At 53.1% G+C, this 13977-nt stretch overlaps 1 protein-coding gene across 1 annotated transcript in view; it reads left to right on the top strand.

The window, feature by feature from the left end:
• Positions 1–3067: 3067 nt before the first annotated feature.
• The window catches only part of MYH7B (myosin heavy chain 7B), a 28679-nt gene continuing 17769 nt past the window's right edge, over positions 3068–13977 (top strand). The window contains exons 1-12 of the mRNA XM_075166306.1: positions 3068–3164; positions 3893–3996; positions 5753–5896; positions 6001–6157; positions 6260–6287; positions 7440–7536; positions 8394–8417; positions 10327–10419; positions 11207–11270; positions 11393–11491; positions 12548–12651; positions 13196–13334. Coding sequence (XP_075022407.1) covers positions 3068–3164; positions 3893–3996; positions 5753–5896; positions 6001–6157; positions 6260–6287; positions 7440–7536; positions 8394–8417; positions 10327–10419; positions 11207–11270; positions 11393–11491; positions 12548–12651; positions 13196–13334 — 1150 coding nt within the window. The remainder of the gene's footprint in view (positions 3165–3892; positions 3997–5752; positions 5897–6000; positions 6158–6259; positions 6288–7439; positions 7537–8393; positions 8418–10326; positions 10420–11206; positions 11271–11392; positions 11492–12547; positions 12652–13195; positions 13335–13977) is intronic.

Genomic DNA, 13977 nt, shown 5'->3' with positions numbered 1-13977 from the left:
GTGTCGTAGAATCATAGAATATCTCAAGTTGGAAAGGACCCATAAGGATTATTGAGTCCAACTCCCTGCTCCTTGCAAGACTACCTAAAACTAAACCATATGACTAAGAGCATCATCCAGACGCTCCTTGAATTAGCGGCAAACCATGCCTGTGTGCTGGATGGAAGGACTGACCACTGCTGGGGCTTCAGCAGAAATGCCCTCCAGTGCCTGTCTCAGGTTCAGGGCAGGTCCTGGGGCTGCAAAAATCTCTCTGCAACCTGGGCAGTGTGCCCAGGCTGAAGCCACATGCCCTAAGCAGCTCCCAGTGCTGCTATTCTGGCTGTGGCAGAGGCCACGCCACGTCCAGCCTGGGCACAGCACTGTGCGGCTAATCCTTAATCACCCTCAGTTTCCCCTGCTCTCAGGAGGATACAACAACCCCAAGTTACTTTCAGCGGTACTGAATGGGGAATAGTAAAACCCTGCAGCCATGGGCCCTGGTTCTCCAGCATCACCTTGGTGGGATTATTTCTAATTTCTATGCCCCCAGGACATGACCACATGACTGGGGAGCCAAGAAGTGGTTTGGCACCAAGGCACCTCCCGGCCAAGTATGGGGGATGCAGCCATCTGGTCCACCTAGGGGGGGCAGATGCTGCCCTGCACATGCATGTGGGTCTCAAGTCACCTAGCTCTAGTTAGGCTGATTTCCAGCTCCGGAGGCGGCTGCAGCTCGTTTCACACAAGTCTGCTTTGAATCCAAGCAGCCCACGAGTGCTGCTGCTCCCATGGGGGGGCACGGAGTGGCTTCGTGTCTGGGAAGGAGCAGAGCAGTGCTGCAGAGAGGACTGGCCATGTTCCCTGGGGGGCTGAGCAGCGGTAGCCCACCCTGGTGGGGCATGCACATCCCGGCTGCAATCTCTGGGCTGCTCTGTGGGGCCCTTTGCCCTGGGGAAGGTGCGTGGTGGTCCTGCCCTTGATAGCGGCATGTCCTGGCCTGGTTGCAGGCAGGAGGGAGATGGGGTGCAAAAAAGCATGCAGCTCTGCTTTGCTTTTTAAATGCACCAAAACAAAGGCAAAGAAAGGAGCGGAACGCTTGATGGGTAGGCATGAGGGTCCTTTGGGGAGGCAGCAACATGGCCAGCTCAGAGGGCAGAAACCTCACTGCACTTCAGATGCCAGCAGCTAAAATGGCTTTTTCTTTAGCCTGGCACAGAAATCCCCGTGGCACGGGTGTGGGTCTGGCTGCACCCCGCCGGGTCCCATTCCCATCTCGGGCAGCCCATGGTGGTGCTGTCGGGACAGAGGTGTGCTCTGGGCTGTGATCGCCATGTTGTACATAGTGTCTTTGGGTGCTGCCCAGGTAAAGTGGTGTGGAGGAAACCCGGAAGCCTCTCTGTAAAGAGGTCTTTAATCTGGTCTAGCCATGAACCAAGGCCGCAAGCCAAGGCGAGCGAGCTCTGGGAGCAGGACCCGGGGGTTTACTGCTGGGCAGAGCTTGCCGAGGGCAGAGCCCCTCCACATCAGCAAGACAGAGCAGGGGGCTCGAGCCCACGTGCTGCTACGGCTCTGGGGGGCATCAGATCCCTCTGACAAAGGCGTCGAGTTTCACTTGCCTATAACCAGAAAAGTAAATTCTGGTATTTGTGAAGTTTGGTGTTACATGGGCAGCGGCTGGTGTGCCTCAGGAAACAAGCTGAGCCCTTTGAGAAGAAGACAAGGGGGTAGCAGAGGCCAAGCCCCGAGGTCCTTCCTTGGTCCCCAGCCCCTGGACAGTCCAGCTGGAGAGAAGCTGACCCAGAGCTGAGCGAGAGGTTGGGATGCTCCAGCTTGGAAAGCCAGTGGCCGCACACATCCCGCGAGGCAGCAGCTCTCCTGGCGGGGTGCGGGGAAGAAGCAGGAGGACCGATTGCTCAGGTGCAGGAGGAAATGGCGAAGCTCTCGTTCCTCTGCTCCCTGCCGGAGCCGGCAGCACGGGCAGGCTTGGAGTGCTGCGCTGCCTCCCGGAGCTGGAGCCTCTCACTCTGCCTTTGTACTCGCCTGACAATACAGGAATAAAAATAACCAGGCTGCATTTGCAGAGAGATAAAAGCGAAGTTTGCCTTTTGTGTCTCTCCAGGCAGTGGGACAGCAGCACCAATGGAGCTGTGTGGACATGACACATGGGAATTTCTGACATATCTTTTCCCACTCTGACCTTGACAGACACAATAAAAAGGGGCTTTGCTGCACACACACAGCCACTCAGTCCTATCACCAAGGTTAGTAATAAAGAGCATGTCTGTGTGCACGCTTGTCCTCTGCTACTAACCCGCTTCACCTCTGCAGGGTGGATGTTCTCAGAGGACAGGAGCTGACTCTGGCGGTACAGGGGAGGGTGGGACAGACCTGGATCGAGAGCATTTTTGCTAAGATCTGCGCGCTTTGCCAAGTTGCTGGCTACCAGCAGTGGCTATGTTCGTGATAGCTGCGGCGTTTCGGAGCTCTGCTGTGTGATACCGCATTAGATGGATATTAGAAAGCACTCTCATAAAACTGCTTTTCCAAGCAGCTGTCACAGCGGTCTTCTAGAAGGAGTCTTCCCAGGGATAATACCTCCAGTCTTGCTTTTATCTTCCTGCAATATTGCTCTGCAACATAGACCCGGGTCTTTGCAGAAATTTTGTGCGGGGCACCAGGGCTCCAACAGGTCTGTAGCGCTGCAATAGCTTTTAGCTGAGTTTATCAAGAAAAGGGGTGTTGTTGATGATCTCTGATGAAGCCCAAAATGCGAATGTGGATTTTGACACCAAAGCGATGCTGGCTCACCCAGCTGGCACTTGCCGTGTGGGGCTAATAGTAGCAGAAGGGAAAGTGTTCAGTAATTGTCTTGTTATTATAGTTATTATTAGTTAGTATTGTTGTCGCTGTCTTCTCTTACTCTCTAAAATTAAAAGTGTGTTTGGTGACCGTGTTGCTCTTGGTTAGCAGCCCAGCGGCGGGTGCTTTCCCCGTGCACTGAATCCTTGTCTCTTCCTTCCTTTCAGCGTTCAGGTGTCTTTCACTCTTCCTTCGCTGTTGCCAAGTCTTCCTCCAGCCAGGCAAGATGTCTATGCTGGACATGAGCGAGTTTGGGGAGGCTGCTGAATACCTCCGGAAAAGCTACACAGAGCAGCTGAAGCTTCAGACAATCCCATTTGATGGTAAGACCCCAAGGCAGCTCTCGGCACAGCCCCAGGGGAGCCCTTGGCCATGGCTCTTTTTGGAGAGCGTCCCCGTCCCTTTCCCAGTGCTGGTACTGCAGGTGCTGCAGAATTGCCCCCATCACCCTGGAGGACAGGAAGATCTCAGAAGTAGGAAAAGCAGGTTTTTGACTGTCCCCTTGTCTGCTGAGGTGTGGGCAGAGGTGGCTGTTCATCTCCCCTGACCCTGAGGGGCAGGAGGGCTGAGGGAGATGGGCTGAAGGACTGGTGGCAAAACCTTCTCTAGCTCTGTCTCATTTTGGAGGTGTCTGCTCTGTCCCAGCCACCCCGATGTACCGTGGCTTGCCATGCTCAGGGCTCCGGGGCCTAACTTGCTTCTCTCGGCTGGACAAACAAGGAGAGTTTTGCTTTTTCTCACTGTCCTTTTTTCATGACGGTCCGAGTGCAAGCACACATGAAACAGCAGACTTCTATCAGACTAAAAGTTGACCCTGGCAAATTAAACAGCTGCCAAACACAAAAAAGGCAAAGAAATTCCAGCTCCTATGACCAAGAGTGTAGGAAGGAATAATCACTGTCCTTCCACGTTATCAGGCTGCATTTATGTGGCTTTCAGTTGAAAATTTCAAAGAGTTTCCTACATTTCAACCTGTTTTGTGTCCCTTCCCTTCCCTTCCCTTCCCTTCCCTTCCCTTCCCTTCCCTTCTCTTTTTTTCCTCCTCCTCCAGGAAAGAAGCGAGCTTGGATCCCGGATGAGAAAGAAGCTTATATTGAAGTGGAAATCAAAGAAAGCTCTGGTGGCAAAGTCACTGTGGAAACTAAAAATAATGAAGTAAGCAAAATACCTTTCATTTTCCAAGGGCTAGCAAGCGTATGCAGAGGGGAGATACGTGTGACAAGATCACGTCTGAAATTAGCCAAGCTCTTGCTGATAACCCTTCCGCACTCAGCAATCAGTCATGCCCCGAGGGGACACACACCGCAGTGTGTCAGGACACGTAGGCCAATTACTTGCCAAGAGTGGCAACGGTTCAGCATCCCCCCATCAAGTGTTTGCTTCCAAGCACGGTTTACCGTGCGAGACAGACCCAAGGGGGACGATCGGGCTGGCCCAGCGCAGCTCCCGGCCATGGGAGGAAGGTCTGCCCGAAGGCAGCGCCTGCTCCGGCACAGCCCTTTGCAATGCTGAACCGCTGCCCGGCTCATCTCAAAGGTGAAAACAAGAGGTAAGGGGCCAGTTGGCCAATTCCCGCTCGTTTTAGCTGAGATTTGCAGTGCTGCTGGGAGAACAGGCGCTGGGCAAAGAGGTGGGACCAGCTATGTCTAGTGGTGAGGCTCCAGCTTTCCAGCAGCAGGAGGGAGGCAAAGCAAGCAATGATCAGCTGATATTTGTCAAGGTAATAGCCAGTACAAATAGCCGCAAATGAGCTTAATTAATATTCTTTTCTCGGGTATGGGAGTTGCGTGGCCCCGCAACATCATTACGCTAGAGTAAAACTGGGAAAAAGAAAAAGGATCTGACCAGGCAGTAGATGGTAGACTTTGTTATTTCTATTTGTCAGCTAGTCGTCACGGCACTGAGAAGCGCTCATGTCTGCCGAATTTAAAAGGAATATACGTAATCGTCTTTGAAAAGTGTCAAGGTTTTGAAAATATTTTTGTCTAAAATTGGGAAAAAAAGAAAAAATACTTTTGCTACCCCAAAAGAAAATTTATTGGGGAGGGAGTGTCAATTTGAAAAGTTTATTCTGATATTTAAAATCCTGTGGTTGAAGATCTTCAGCTTCTGCAAACAAAGCAGTTTCCAAACCTTTTTTGCCGTTCCCTCTTGAAACTGTTTTTTTTAATAATTTGTCATGGATTTACAAAATCTAAAACTATATCTGCTTTCCCTGGATCAGCATTTCCAGCAGAAACAGTTTCAAAAGACATAACCCCACCCTTTTTCTTCTATCTACCTTCCCGCTTTTAACACCTTACGCTTTTTAACACCATGCATTTCATATTCACCTGTAAAAAAACCTCTTTGAAAGGTTTAATTTAATCTTTATTAACAAAACCATTTGCTAAATCCAGCTTCTTCCATTCGGGCCAGATACGTAACGCGATAGTTTCCCAGCGCTCGCTTCACGGGATTAAATAAATCCAGTTACAAGTGATGGGGTACAGGCTTCAGCTGTTTGCCCAAATAACCAGGGATCTCTCCGAGTGAAAGACCGCGCTGCTGCGGGGTTTTAGGCTGCGAAGAAGAGCGCAGGATGGGGGTGTCAAGCGCGTTGTGGGGTGACATCTTGGTGCCCCCCAGCTTGAACCCCCTCCGCCGGGCTCAGCCGCAGCCTGTGTCCCTGGGGAGGAAACAGGCTTGGGGCTTGCTTTTCCCAGCTGAGCTTTGTGACTGGGGTGCTGGTGGGGCTCCCCTAGCCCCGTCACCCCAAAATGGAGGCAACCCTGTCGGGAGGACAGCAGGCACGGGGCCAGGGTTGTCCCCAGCATGGGACTGTCAGTATGTCTGCCCACCCAGCAGGTTTTGGGAGAGGGTGTTCGGTGGGGGCTGGGGTCCATCTGACGTGTCCCCCCTCCTCCGGCAGACGCGGGTGGTGAAGGAGGACGAGGTGCAGCCCATGAACCCCCCCAAGTTCGACATGATCGAGGACATGGCCATGCTGACGCACCTCAACGAGGCCTCCGTGCTCTACAACCTGAAGCGCCGCTACTCCCACTGGATGATCTACGTAAGCCGACGGCGCCCGCGGGACAGGGGGTCCCCCCCTGGGGTGGGGAGGTGAAGGGGTGTCAGGGCCCCTCCGTCCCTCATCCGCCCCCTCTCCCCCCGCAGACCTACTCGGGGCTCTTCTGCGTCACCATCAACCCCTACAAGTGGCTGCCCGTCTACACCGCACCCGTGGTGGCGGCCTACAAGGGCAAGCGGCGCTCCGAGGCGCCCCCGCACATCTACTCCATCGCCGACAACGCTTACAACGACATGCTGCGCAGTAAGCCCTCGCCTTGGGGACCCCCCTCTCGGGGGGTCCGGGCTCTCGGGGCAGGGGGTGAGGCAGGCGGCACTGGCCTAACACCTGCTCCTTCTCTTCCAGACCGCGAAAACCAGTCCATGCTCATCACGTAAGTGCCCCTCCACGCCCTCGCCCTGCCCCGCCCCGCGCGAGCGGTCGAGGCCCCCCGTGCTGCCCTCCCGGGGGAGCCCTGGGCCGGCACCCCATGCCCCGGAGGGCCCCCCCGGCCGCGTCCCCTCCCGCAGCTGTTAGCCCCCCTGTCCCTTCCCGCCCAGCCTGCCGCCGCGGCCGTGCCAGGTGACAAAGCCCCGCGCGGGCCGGCAGGCAGGCTCCCCCGCACCCCGACAGCTGCGGGAGCTGCCGTGGGGTGACCCGATCACCGGCGTCCTCCGAGGAGCGAGGGGGAAGGAGAGATGGAGGCCAAGGCCAGAGGGAGATGGCGGCGGCGGCCGGAGGGGTGGCGGTGGGGGAGGAGGGTGACGTGGGAGGGTGTAGGCCAGGTTGATTTCAACTGACATATAGATAAGGGCTATATAAAGGACTCTAAAGGGCCCTACGCCGCTGCCAGGAGCCACGGACATTTTTAGCCTCGGCCATAGCCTAATTAGGAAAGGCAGGGGCTGCGGAGAGATGCTTGGCGCGTGTCCGGCGACAGCTCCGCTCCCCGGCTCCCCCCCGGCTCTTTGTGATCTGGGATTACAATGGGAGAGCAGCTAACTATAGGGATGAGCTCAGTGGGGCCCACCGGCCACCCGCACCGGGCACGCCGGCCCCCGCGCTCGCCCGGGCAGGATTCGCCCCGGCGCGGTGCCACTGCCGTCTCCAAGCCCCCCCAGCAAAGCGAGGCGTGCTGAAACTGCCCGAGCGGGAGCAGGCGAGGCTGGTTCCTGGCTGATCCCGGACAGCTGAAGCCCCGGGGCCAGGGCCGTACAGCCTTGGTGGGTGCCAGCACCTCCCACCATATCTGCGGCGGGCAGCTGACCCCCCACGGCACCTTCGAGCGGGCAGGCAGAGCCTGGGCTTGCAGCCGGAGGACACGGCGAGGATGGAGCTGAGTTTCGCTCCAAAGACAAGCCCTAAAGACAAGCACGTACACCCCCAGGCTGGAGGGGATTGATAGTGCTGGCCTCCCCATCCCTCCGATACTTTGCTTCTCCCTCCTGGCACGATGAGCAGGGTGGCAGGTCGGCAGGGTCTCTGTTTGAAGTTTTGCCTGTTTTTTGCCTTATGTCCTTGATCTGTGTATTTCTGTTACTCTAAGCGGAGAATCTGGTGCTGGTAAGACTGTAAACACCAAGCGGGTCATTCAGTACTTTGCCATTGTCGCAGCCTTGGGTGACACACCGGGCAAGAAATTAGTAAGACCCTCTTTTGAAACAAGTTCTTGCTGTTATCTTCCTTTCTTTATTATTTTTTTTCTTTTTTTACCCCTCCCCTTTTCTTCTTCTTTTTACTTTTTTTTTTCCTTCCCCAACTTTTTGCATTTGGAAGCGTGTTTTGGTCTGACCCACCCAGGGCTTGGCTTTTCCCTGACTTTTGAACAAGCAAGGCTTGAAATTATTCTGCTCAAGGGGAAGTGGATTTTTTTTTAATGTGGCTGCTCAATCTGCGCAGCCTGGAAGAAGTGCTTTAGATGCCCTCTTTATCTTCTCTTCCTCCTTCAACACTCCACAGATCTTCTTAAGGAGCATTAAAAGAATGGAGTAAATCTGCCATTTCCCACCTTGCCTCTTTTAAGCCTTGCTTTTTGTCCTTTTCTCCTTTTTTTCTCCTCTTGTCCATTTTGACCCTTTTCTACCTTGTGCTTTTCTTGCTCTTGTTTTGATTCTTGCATTTCTTTGGTGCTGGTTATTTTTGAGCTGCCCTTGCAATTGCTTATTTCTTCTTGATACGTTGAGGCTCCAGCCTGCTTTTCCTTTGTAGAAGCAAACTGGCTGCTTTAGGTATCAGACAAGCAATACTTCAGCATTATTTTCTTTACTCTTCTTTGGGTTTGGATTTAACTGTTCTTGCTTTTTGATGCATTTCTTTATTTTCTTGAGCTAATCTATTTAACAACTTTTTGGCATCTCTTATATAAAAGTTTAATCCTCCCATTTTTTCTTGGACGTTTTTTGGCACTAAATGGTCATGCCCTGCTTTTCTGACCATGCTTCTTGTGGTTCTTGCCTGGCTTTTCTGGATGTCTAAAGACAATTTTCTTTCCTTTCTCTAGGCAGCTGTTGCCACTAAAACTGGGGTAAGTGTTGTAGACTCCTAATCTTTGACTCTGAGGACAGGGTTCTGCTGCACTGCAGAGCTATGGCGGGGTGATGGGGAATGCTTGTGTGGGGCATCTGCTTTGGGTCTGGGAGCAAGGGCTGCCCCAGCACCTGGGCAGTGTTTAGTTCTCCGCTTGCCTTTGTATCTCCCACTTTCCCATAGTTTGAAGCTTTGGTGTTTCATCTCTTAGTGACTTTCTACCTTTCTGACTCCAACCTCTCCTTCAAGGGATCATTACTCTTCAAACGCTTGTTTCTAACCAGCACAGTGTTTGCTTGGGAGTGGCGTGGTCTCCTCCAAAGATAAGGTGAAGCCTCCATTCTCTGAGCCGTTAATGTCCCCCCAGCCTCGAAGCCCTGCTGAGGGTGGTGGTGCTGAGGGGCAGGGGAAGAGCCTCTTTGCCACGGGCAGCATTGTGCTCTGGCTGCGGACCGGGGCCCTGATGATGCCTGGACATGCCACCCTTTGCAAAGACCTGAACTGGCTCGGCCCACCACATTGCAGGCAGCTGATGTCCTTCTCTGGTGTGCATTTCTGAGGTGCTTGCTTAGCTCCAAGGAGGCAAGTGAGTGCCTTCAGAAATCCAGCAAATGTTCAGTCCCCGGTGCTCCCAGCACCCCAAGGGCTCAGCCGTTTCAGCAGCTCAGCCATATGTCCTTGGTCCTTGGTCCCTCTGTCTGAGCGCTGAGGGACAGCCTTTAGCTGATGCACACTCTTGGTTGGGGGATGCTCATTAACACATGAGTCTCAGACCACTTGGGCAAACTTACTAAGAGTGAGATAGCTGGGGGGCTGAATCTGTGGGTCCTCAGGGCAGCCTGTGGGGCAACCCCCATTGAATCTCACCGTCCAGGCAATTTTAGATCAGACTGAATTTAAAGATAACAGATCAAAGGATATTCAAGTGACAAAATACAGTTTGTTAGTAAAGCTGTCTCTTTTGCCCTTCACATGCCTGGAGCTGCAGGGGTGGGGAGCAGTCATGGGCCCAACATTGAAAAGACAGCGCGGCTCTTGGTGGGCAGAGCCGGGAGCTGGTGTCTCCCACCTAAGGAAAGCCCTATGGACTGTAATGTGTCAGAGCATGGGCTCTCATGAAAAATCCTGCAGGTGTCTGTGCCACCAAACTCTACTACTGTTGTCAAACCCCACTGTCCTTCATGTGGCTTGGCACGAGTCTCTTGCTTCTCTCCTCGAATTCTTGTCCTGCTTTGCCTGCATTAGGTGGAGGCTGTCTCTTCACCTTTGAGCTGTGCATGTGAAACACGAATGGAAAAACAGGGTTAGGGGAAGATTAATCTTGGGGCTTGCTCAGGAGTGCTCAGGTGAGTTCAGCAGATCACACCAGGTGGGACCTGTGATGTGTTCCCATCGAACTGTAACCCTGCTGTGCATGTTGTTGGTGTAGGGAGTCGTAGATCAAGCCTGTTTTCTGGATCTCTTCTTTTGCAATGTGCTGTGATTTGAACTCTCCAAGACTTTGGTTTGGTGGAAGAGGAAATGCCTGCAGAGTCAAAGAGCCTGAAATGTTTCAGACTGTTGTGATGACAATGCGTGCTTGCTCTTGGTTTGCATATTGTAGCAGCCTAAGAAAGGGGCTAAGGACTGCTGTGTGCAGAGGGGACAGTAGCCTGGATCTTCAGGTTAGGCAAGGAGAAGCCCACAGAGAGCATTGCTGCAAAACCTAGCTCTGCTGACCCCTAAACCAAGCTGCATTGCCTCATGAGACAAGGAGATGCCTCAGGAGCAGCAGGCTCTTGAAGACAGCTAATGAGCATAGCAGGCAGATGGTGCAAGGAGCCCCACTCTCTGTTTCCCTGTGTTGTTGGTTACAGATCCCCCCCGGCTGGGTGGGAGCTGACACATCCTTTGGTTTTGTTTTCCAGGGCACCCTCGAAGATCAAATCATTGAGGCTAACCCAGCTATGGAAGCTTTTGGCAATGCCAAAACCATAAGAAATGACAACTCCTCGCGTTTTGTAAGTGTCTTAGCAAGACAGAGAGCTAATGTGCCGCATTTATGTAAGCTGAATGCATCGCTTGTGGTATTGTGTTTTTGTACAATGTGAGCCAAAGGCACGTAGCAGGAAGCTAGCTCTGCTTCCTAGTGGGATTGGACTGCTGAGGCCAAACTTCTGGTTACATCAGTGCAGTAAATGGTGTGCTGGTCAGAATGAATCGCCCTGGTGTCACAGGCTGTGGCTGGACAGAAGTCCCTTACAGGACCAAAGTTGAGAGGGCCAGTAAGCACAGCCTGGAGTGCTGGAGCTGGGACAGACAAGCATGCCCCTTCCAGGGAGCAGCATCTTTTTTGCTAAGCCCAGCCTAGGTCTGCTGTGGGATGCAGAGCTCATCAGCCACAGGTGGCTTTGATGCCTGTTCTTGTGCCTTGGAGGGAAAGGAGGCACTCCTGGGTGAGATTCCTCAGCACACCACAGAGCAGGAGGCTGTGGGCAGACTCAGTATCACACTGCCCCGCCGAAGTGCTTAGCTTGAAGAACAGGCCTGAGGACAGGGATTTATCTGCTGTGAGTGAAATTTCTGCCTGCCTAGTCTTTAAAGCCTTAGGCGATGCTGTCTGACCCTCTGCACACTACAAACCAGAGAATTTCACTCACCTACCCCTCACAGAGCCCAGTAACTTGCCTGCCATCAGCAGAAGTGGGAAATAACCAGTGTCTTGTAGTTGTCTGAGGTTTCTAGGAGCTGTTCAGAATCGTAGCTGTGTAGCTGAGCCCAGCACTTACCTCCTGCGCATGTTTTCAGGGCAAGTTCATCCGGATCCATTTTGGCCCCTCAGGGAAGCTGGCCTCCGCAGACATTGACATCTGTGAGTAAACGTGTGCCAGCTGCAGTGGGGAGGGATTTCATCTCGCTATTTGTGCCGATGCTGGGTCAGCTCCGGGAAAGAGCAAACCCTCCTCTAACCCCTCATGCCCTATTTGATTCTAGATCTTCTGGAAAAATCAAGAGTGATTTTCCAGCAACCCAAAGAGCGAAGCTACCACATCTACTACCAGATCCTCTCTGGGAAGAAGCCAGAGCTGCAAGGTAAGGCAGCCGAAGCTGCAGCATAGCCTTTATAGCATGATGGCCTGAAAATAGCCACAAAGTGCTCTGTTGTCAGCTTTGGGGTCCCCAGGGAATGAGCAAACCCAGCTCACCATGCAGGTACTGCCCTCGAATGCTTTGCTAGCTGCGCAGGATCATAGGATTGGTGGGTAATTCAAGGTGGAAGGGATTTCAAGAGGTCATCTAATCCAGCCTCCTTCGTCCTCACAGACTGAGAAGCCAGACTAAAGCCTTTTCTGCAACTTCTAGGTGCAGAGAAGTGGTCACTCAGGGTCTATCTGCAGGGTGGGAGCGCTTGCAAAGCTTCCTTGCATAGAGTCCTCGCTGTGTGGCGGGTACAGCACTGACCTCAGCATGTGCAGGCTGGATATTTACTCATTTTGGGGTAGGGGGAAGTGTTTTGCAGCCTACTCTGAGCTCCTTCAGCCACCCTAGTGAGATGACCTGTTTCAGGTGAGCTTGAAAACAGCTGCACAGCTCACTCGCAGCAGCGGCCCTGGTGTAGACATATCCTAGATGTGTTCCCCAGGACAGTCCCAGCTGACCTAAATTTGCACTGGGGCAGTCCTGTGTTCTGAGCAGCCCTGCCCTCCAGGTGCCAAGTCACACGGAGTGCGCAGGAAACCTTTCCACACTGCAGAAGGATGGCTGGCACAGTCCCCTGGGGTGGTCAGCCTCCTGGCTGTGGGCTCTTGAGCTTGTTGCTGGCTCGAGAACAATACCTTATTAGGCAGGTCTGGAGAGCTGTGCAGAGCAGTAATCTTATCTGGTGGTCACAAGGACATGAATGGCCACTTCTAAATCAGTCTGCAACCAAGCCATATCCCAAGATAGCAAGCAGGAGGCACATCACAGAAGAGATGGACCCACGTGTGGGCCTGCCTGGGCTTGAAGAGGCTGTTCCTCCCACCGGCTGGTGCCCTCTAGTTGAGGCCGGTGAAGCCTTACCTCCTCATCTGTGTCCAGCATTGCCCCTCTGCCCCAGCTTTGTCTCTGTCAGACTGGCCTCACTCCCTGCATGTCTTCCCCCAACAGATATGCTGCTGCTCTCCCTCAACCCCTACGACTACCACTTCTGCTCTCAGGGTGTAACAACTGTGGACAACCTGGATGACGGCGAGGAACTCATGGCGACAGATGTACGTGTACTTCCTTCACACTGCACAGCCCGAGGCAGCGGCCTGGGGAAGGGCATAACCTCCGTCTGGGCAGACATGGGGACGTGTCCTGGCTTTTCTGTGTCCCCTCTCTAAATTAGCCATGAGTTCCCTCTGGTTTATTGGCAGTTGCTCTACACATGCTGTGAGCCTACAAGAAAGAGCAGAGTGAGTCTGATTTCCATAACAGCCTCCTCCAGGCAGAGAAAGGAGAGTAATTCCCTGCATTAGGAAGGGCCTGTAGTACATGAGCACTTCCCATGGCTCCCATGAGAAGATGAGACCTCACCTCGGAAAACCTCCTGCTTGTGGATGCTAGGCTAGTCCTTTTGCTTTCACATAGATCTTGTGGGAGCTGGACTCACGTTCCAAATCCCATGGACAGGATTCCTTTGCTAGGTGCCCACTGGATAGAGCACCCTGCCCAGAGCCCCAGGGTAGGGAGAGCGCCTTAGGAGACAGTGGGAGGACCAACCCTTACCTCAGAGTGGTGATTTTGTCTTATCTATGCTGTTTTGTCTCTCAGCACGCCATGGACATCTTGGGCTTCAGCAATGATGAGAAATACGGCTCCTATAAAATAGTGGGCGCTATCATGCACTTCGGCAACATGAAGTTCAAGCAAAAGCAGCGAGAAGAGCAGGCAGAGGCTGACGGCACTGAAAGTGAGTTTGGCTCCATGCTGCCAGCTCTGCCCAGCCTGGGCTGGGCATGCAAATTCCTCCAAGGGCAGACTGTGATAACTTCCCTGGCCTGGTCTGTGAAGATCAGTGACCATGATCCCAAGCAACTACACCAGGACCTGCCGTAGGTGCACAAAGGGCCTTGTCCTTGAGTGAGCATATTTAAGACAGCCTTTTCTGCAAGCACTAGGTGGTCTCATCTGCATCAGACTTGGCTCAGCAACATCACAGGCTGTCACACCCTGGCTGTGCTTCACCTTGTTCAGTCTTCTCCTGCCCTTCATCACCTCTTGCATTTCATTAGACAGCCTTCCAGAGCGGGTCGTCCACAGAATATGAGCCAGACCATGATCAGGACTGCAAGGACCTGCTCAAGTCAGAGCCTCCTGAAAACCAGTTAGAGTAGGATACAGTCACTGTCTAATACTTTTCCTTGTTTGTTGCTTAGGAAAATCCAATGCAAATCATAGATCTAAAAGAATAGTCAGGCTGCAGAGCAAACCTGAAAATTCAGAAAAGTCAGCTCAAATATTTTCTATTGCTTTTGCACTGCTGCATTATGCCTGGCTCCCAGGCATAATGGAGCCAGCTTCAAGGAGAGGGTGACTTTCCAGCATGTGGAAGG

The sequence above is a fragment of the Calonectris borealis genome, chromosome 17 (assembly GCF_964195595.1).
Source record: "Calonectris borealis chromosome 17, bCalBor7.hap1.2, whole genome shotgun sequence".
NCBI classification, from domain to species: Eukaryota; Metazoa; Chordata; class Aves; order Procellariiformes; family Procellariidae; genus Calonectris; species Calonectris borealis.
The sequence above is the reverse complement of the archived record's forward strand: the minus strand, read 5'-3'. Positions and strand labels throughout refer to the sequence as shown.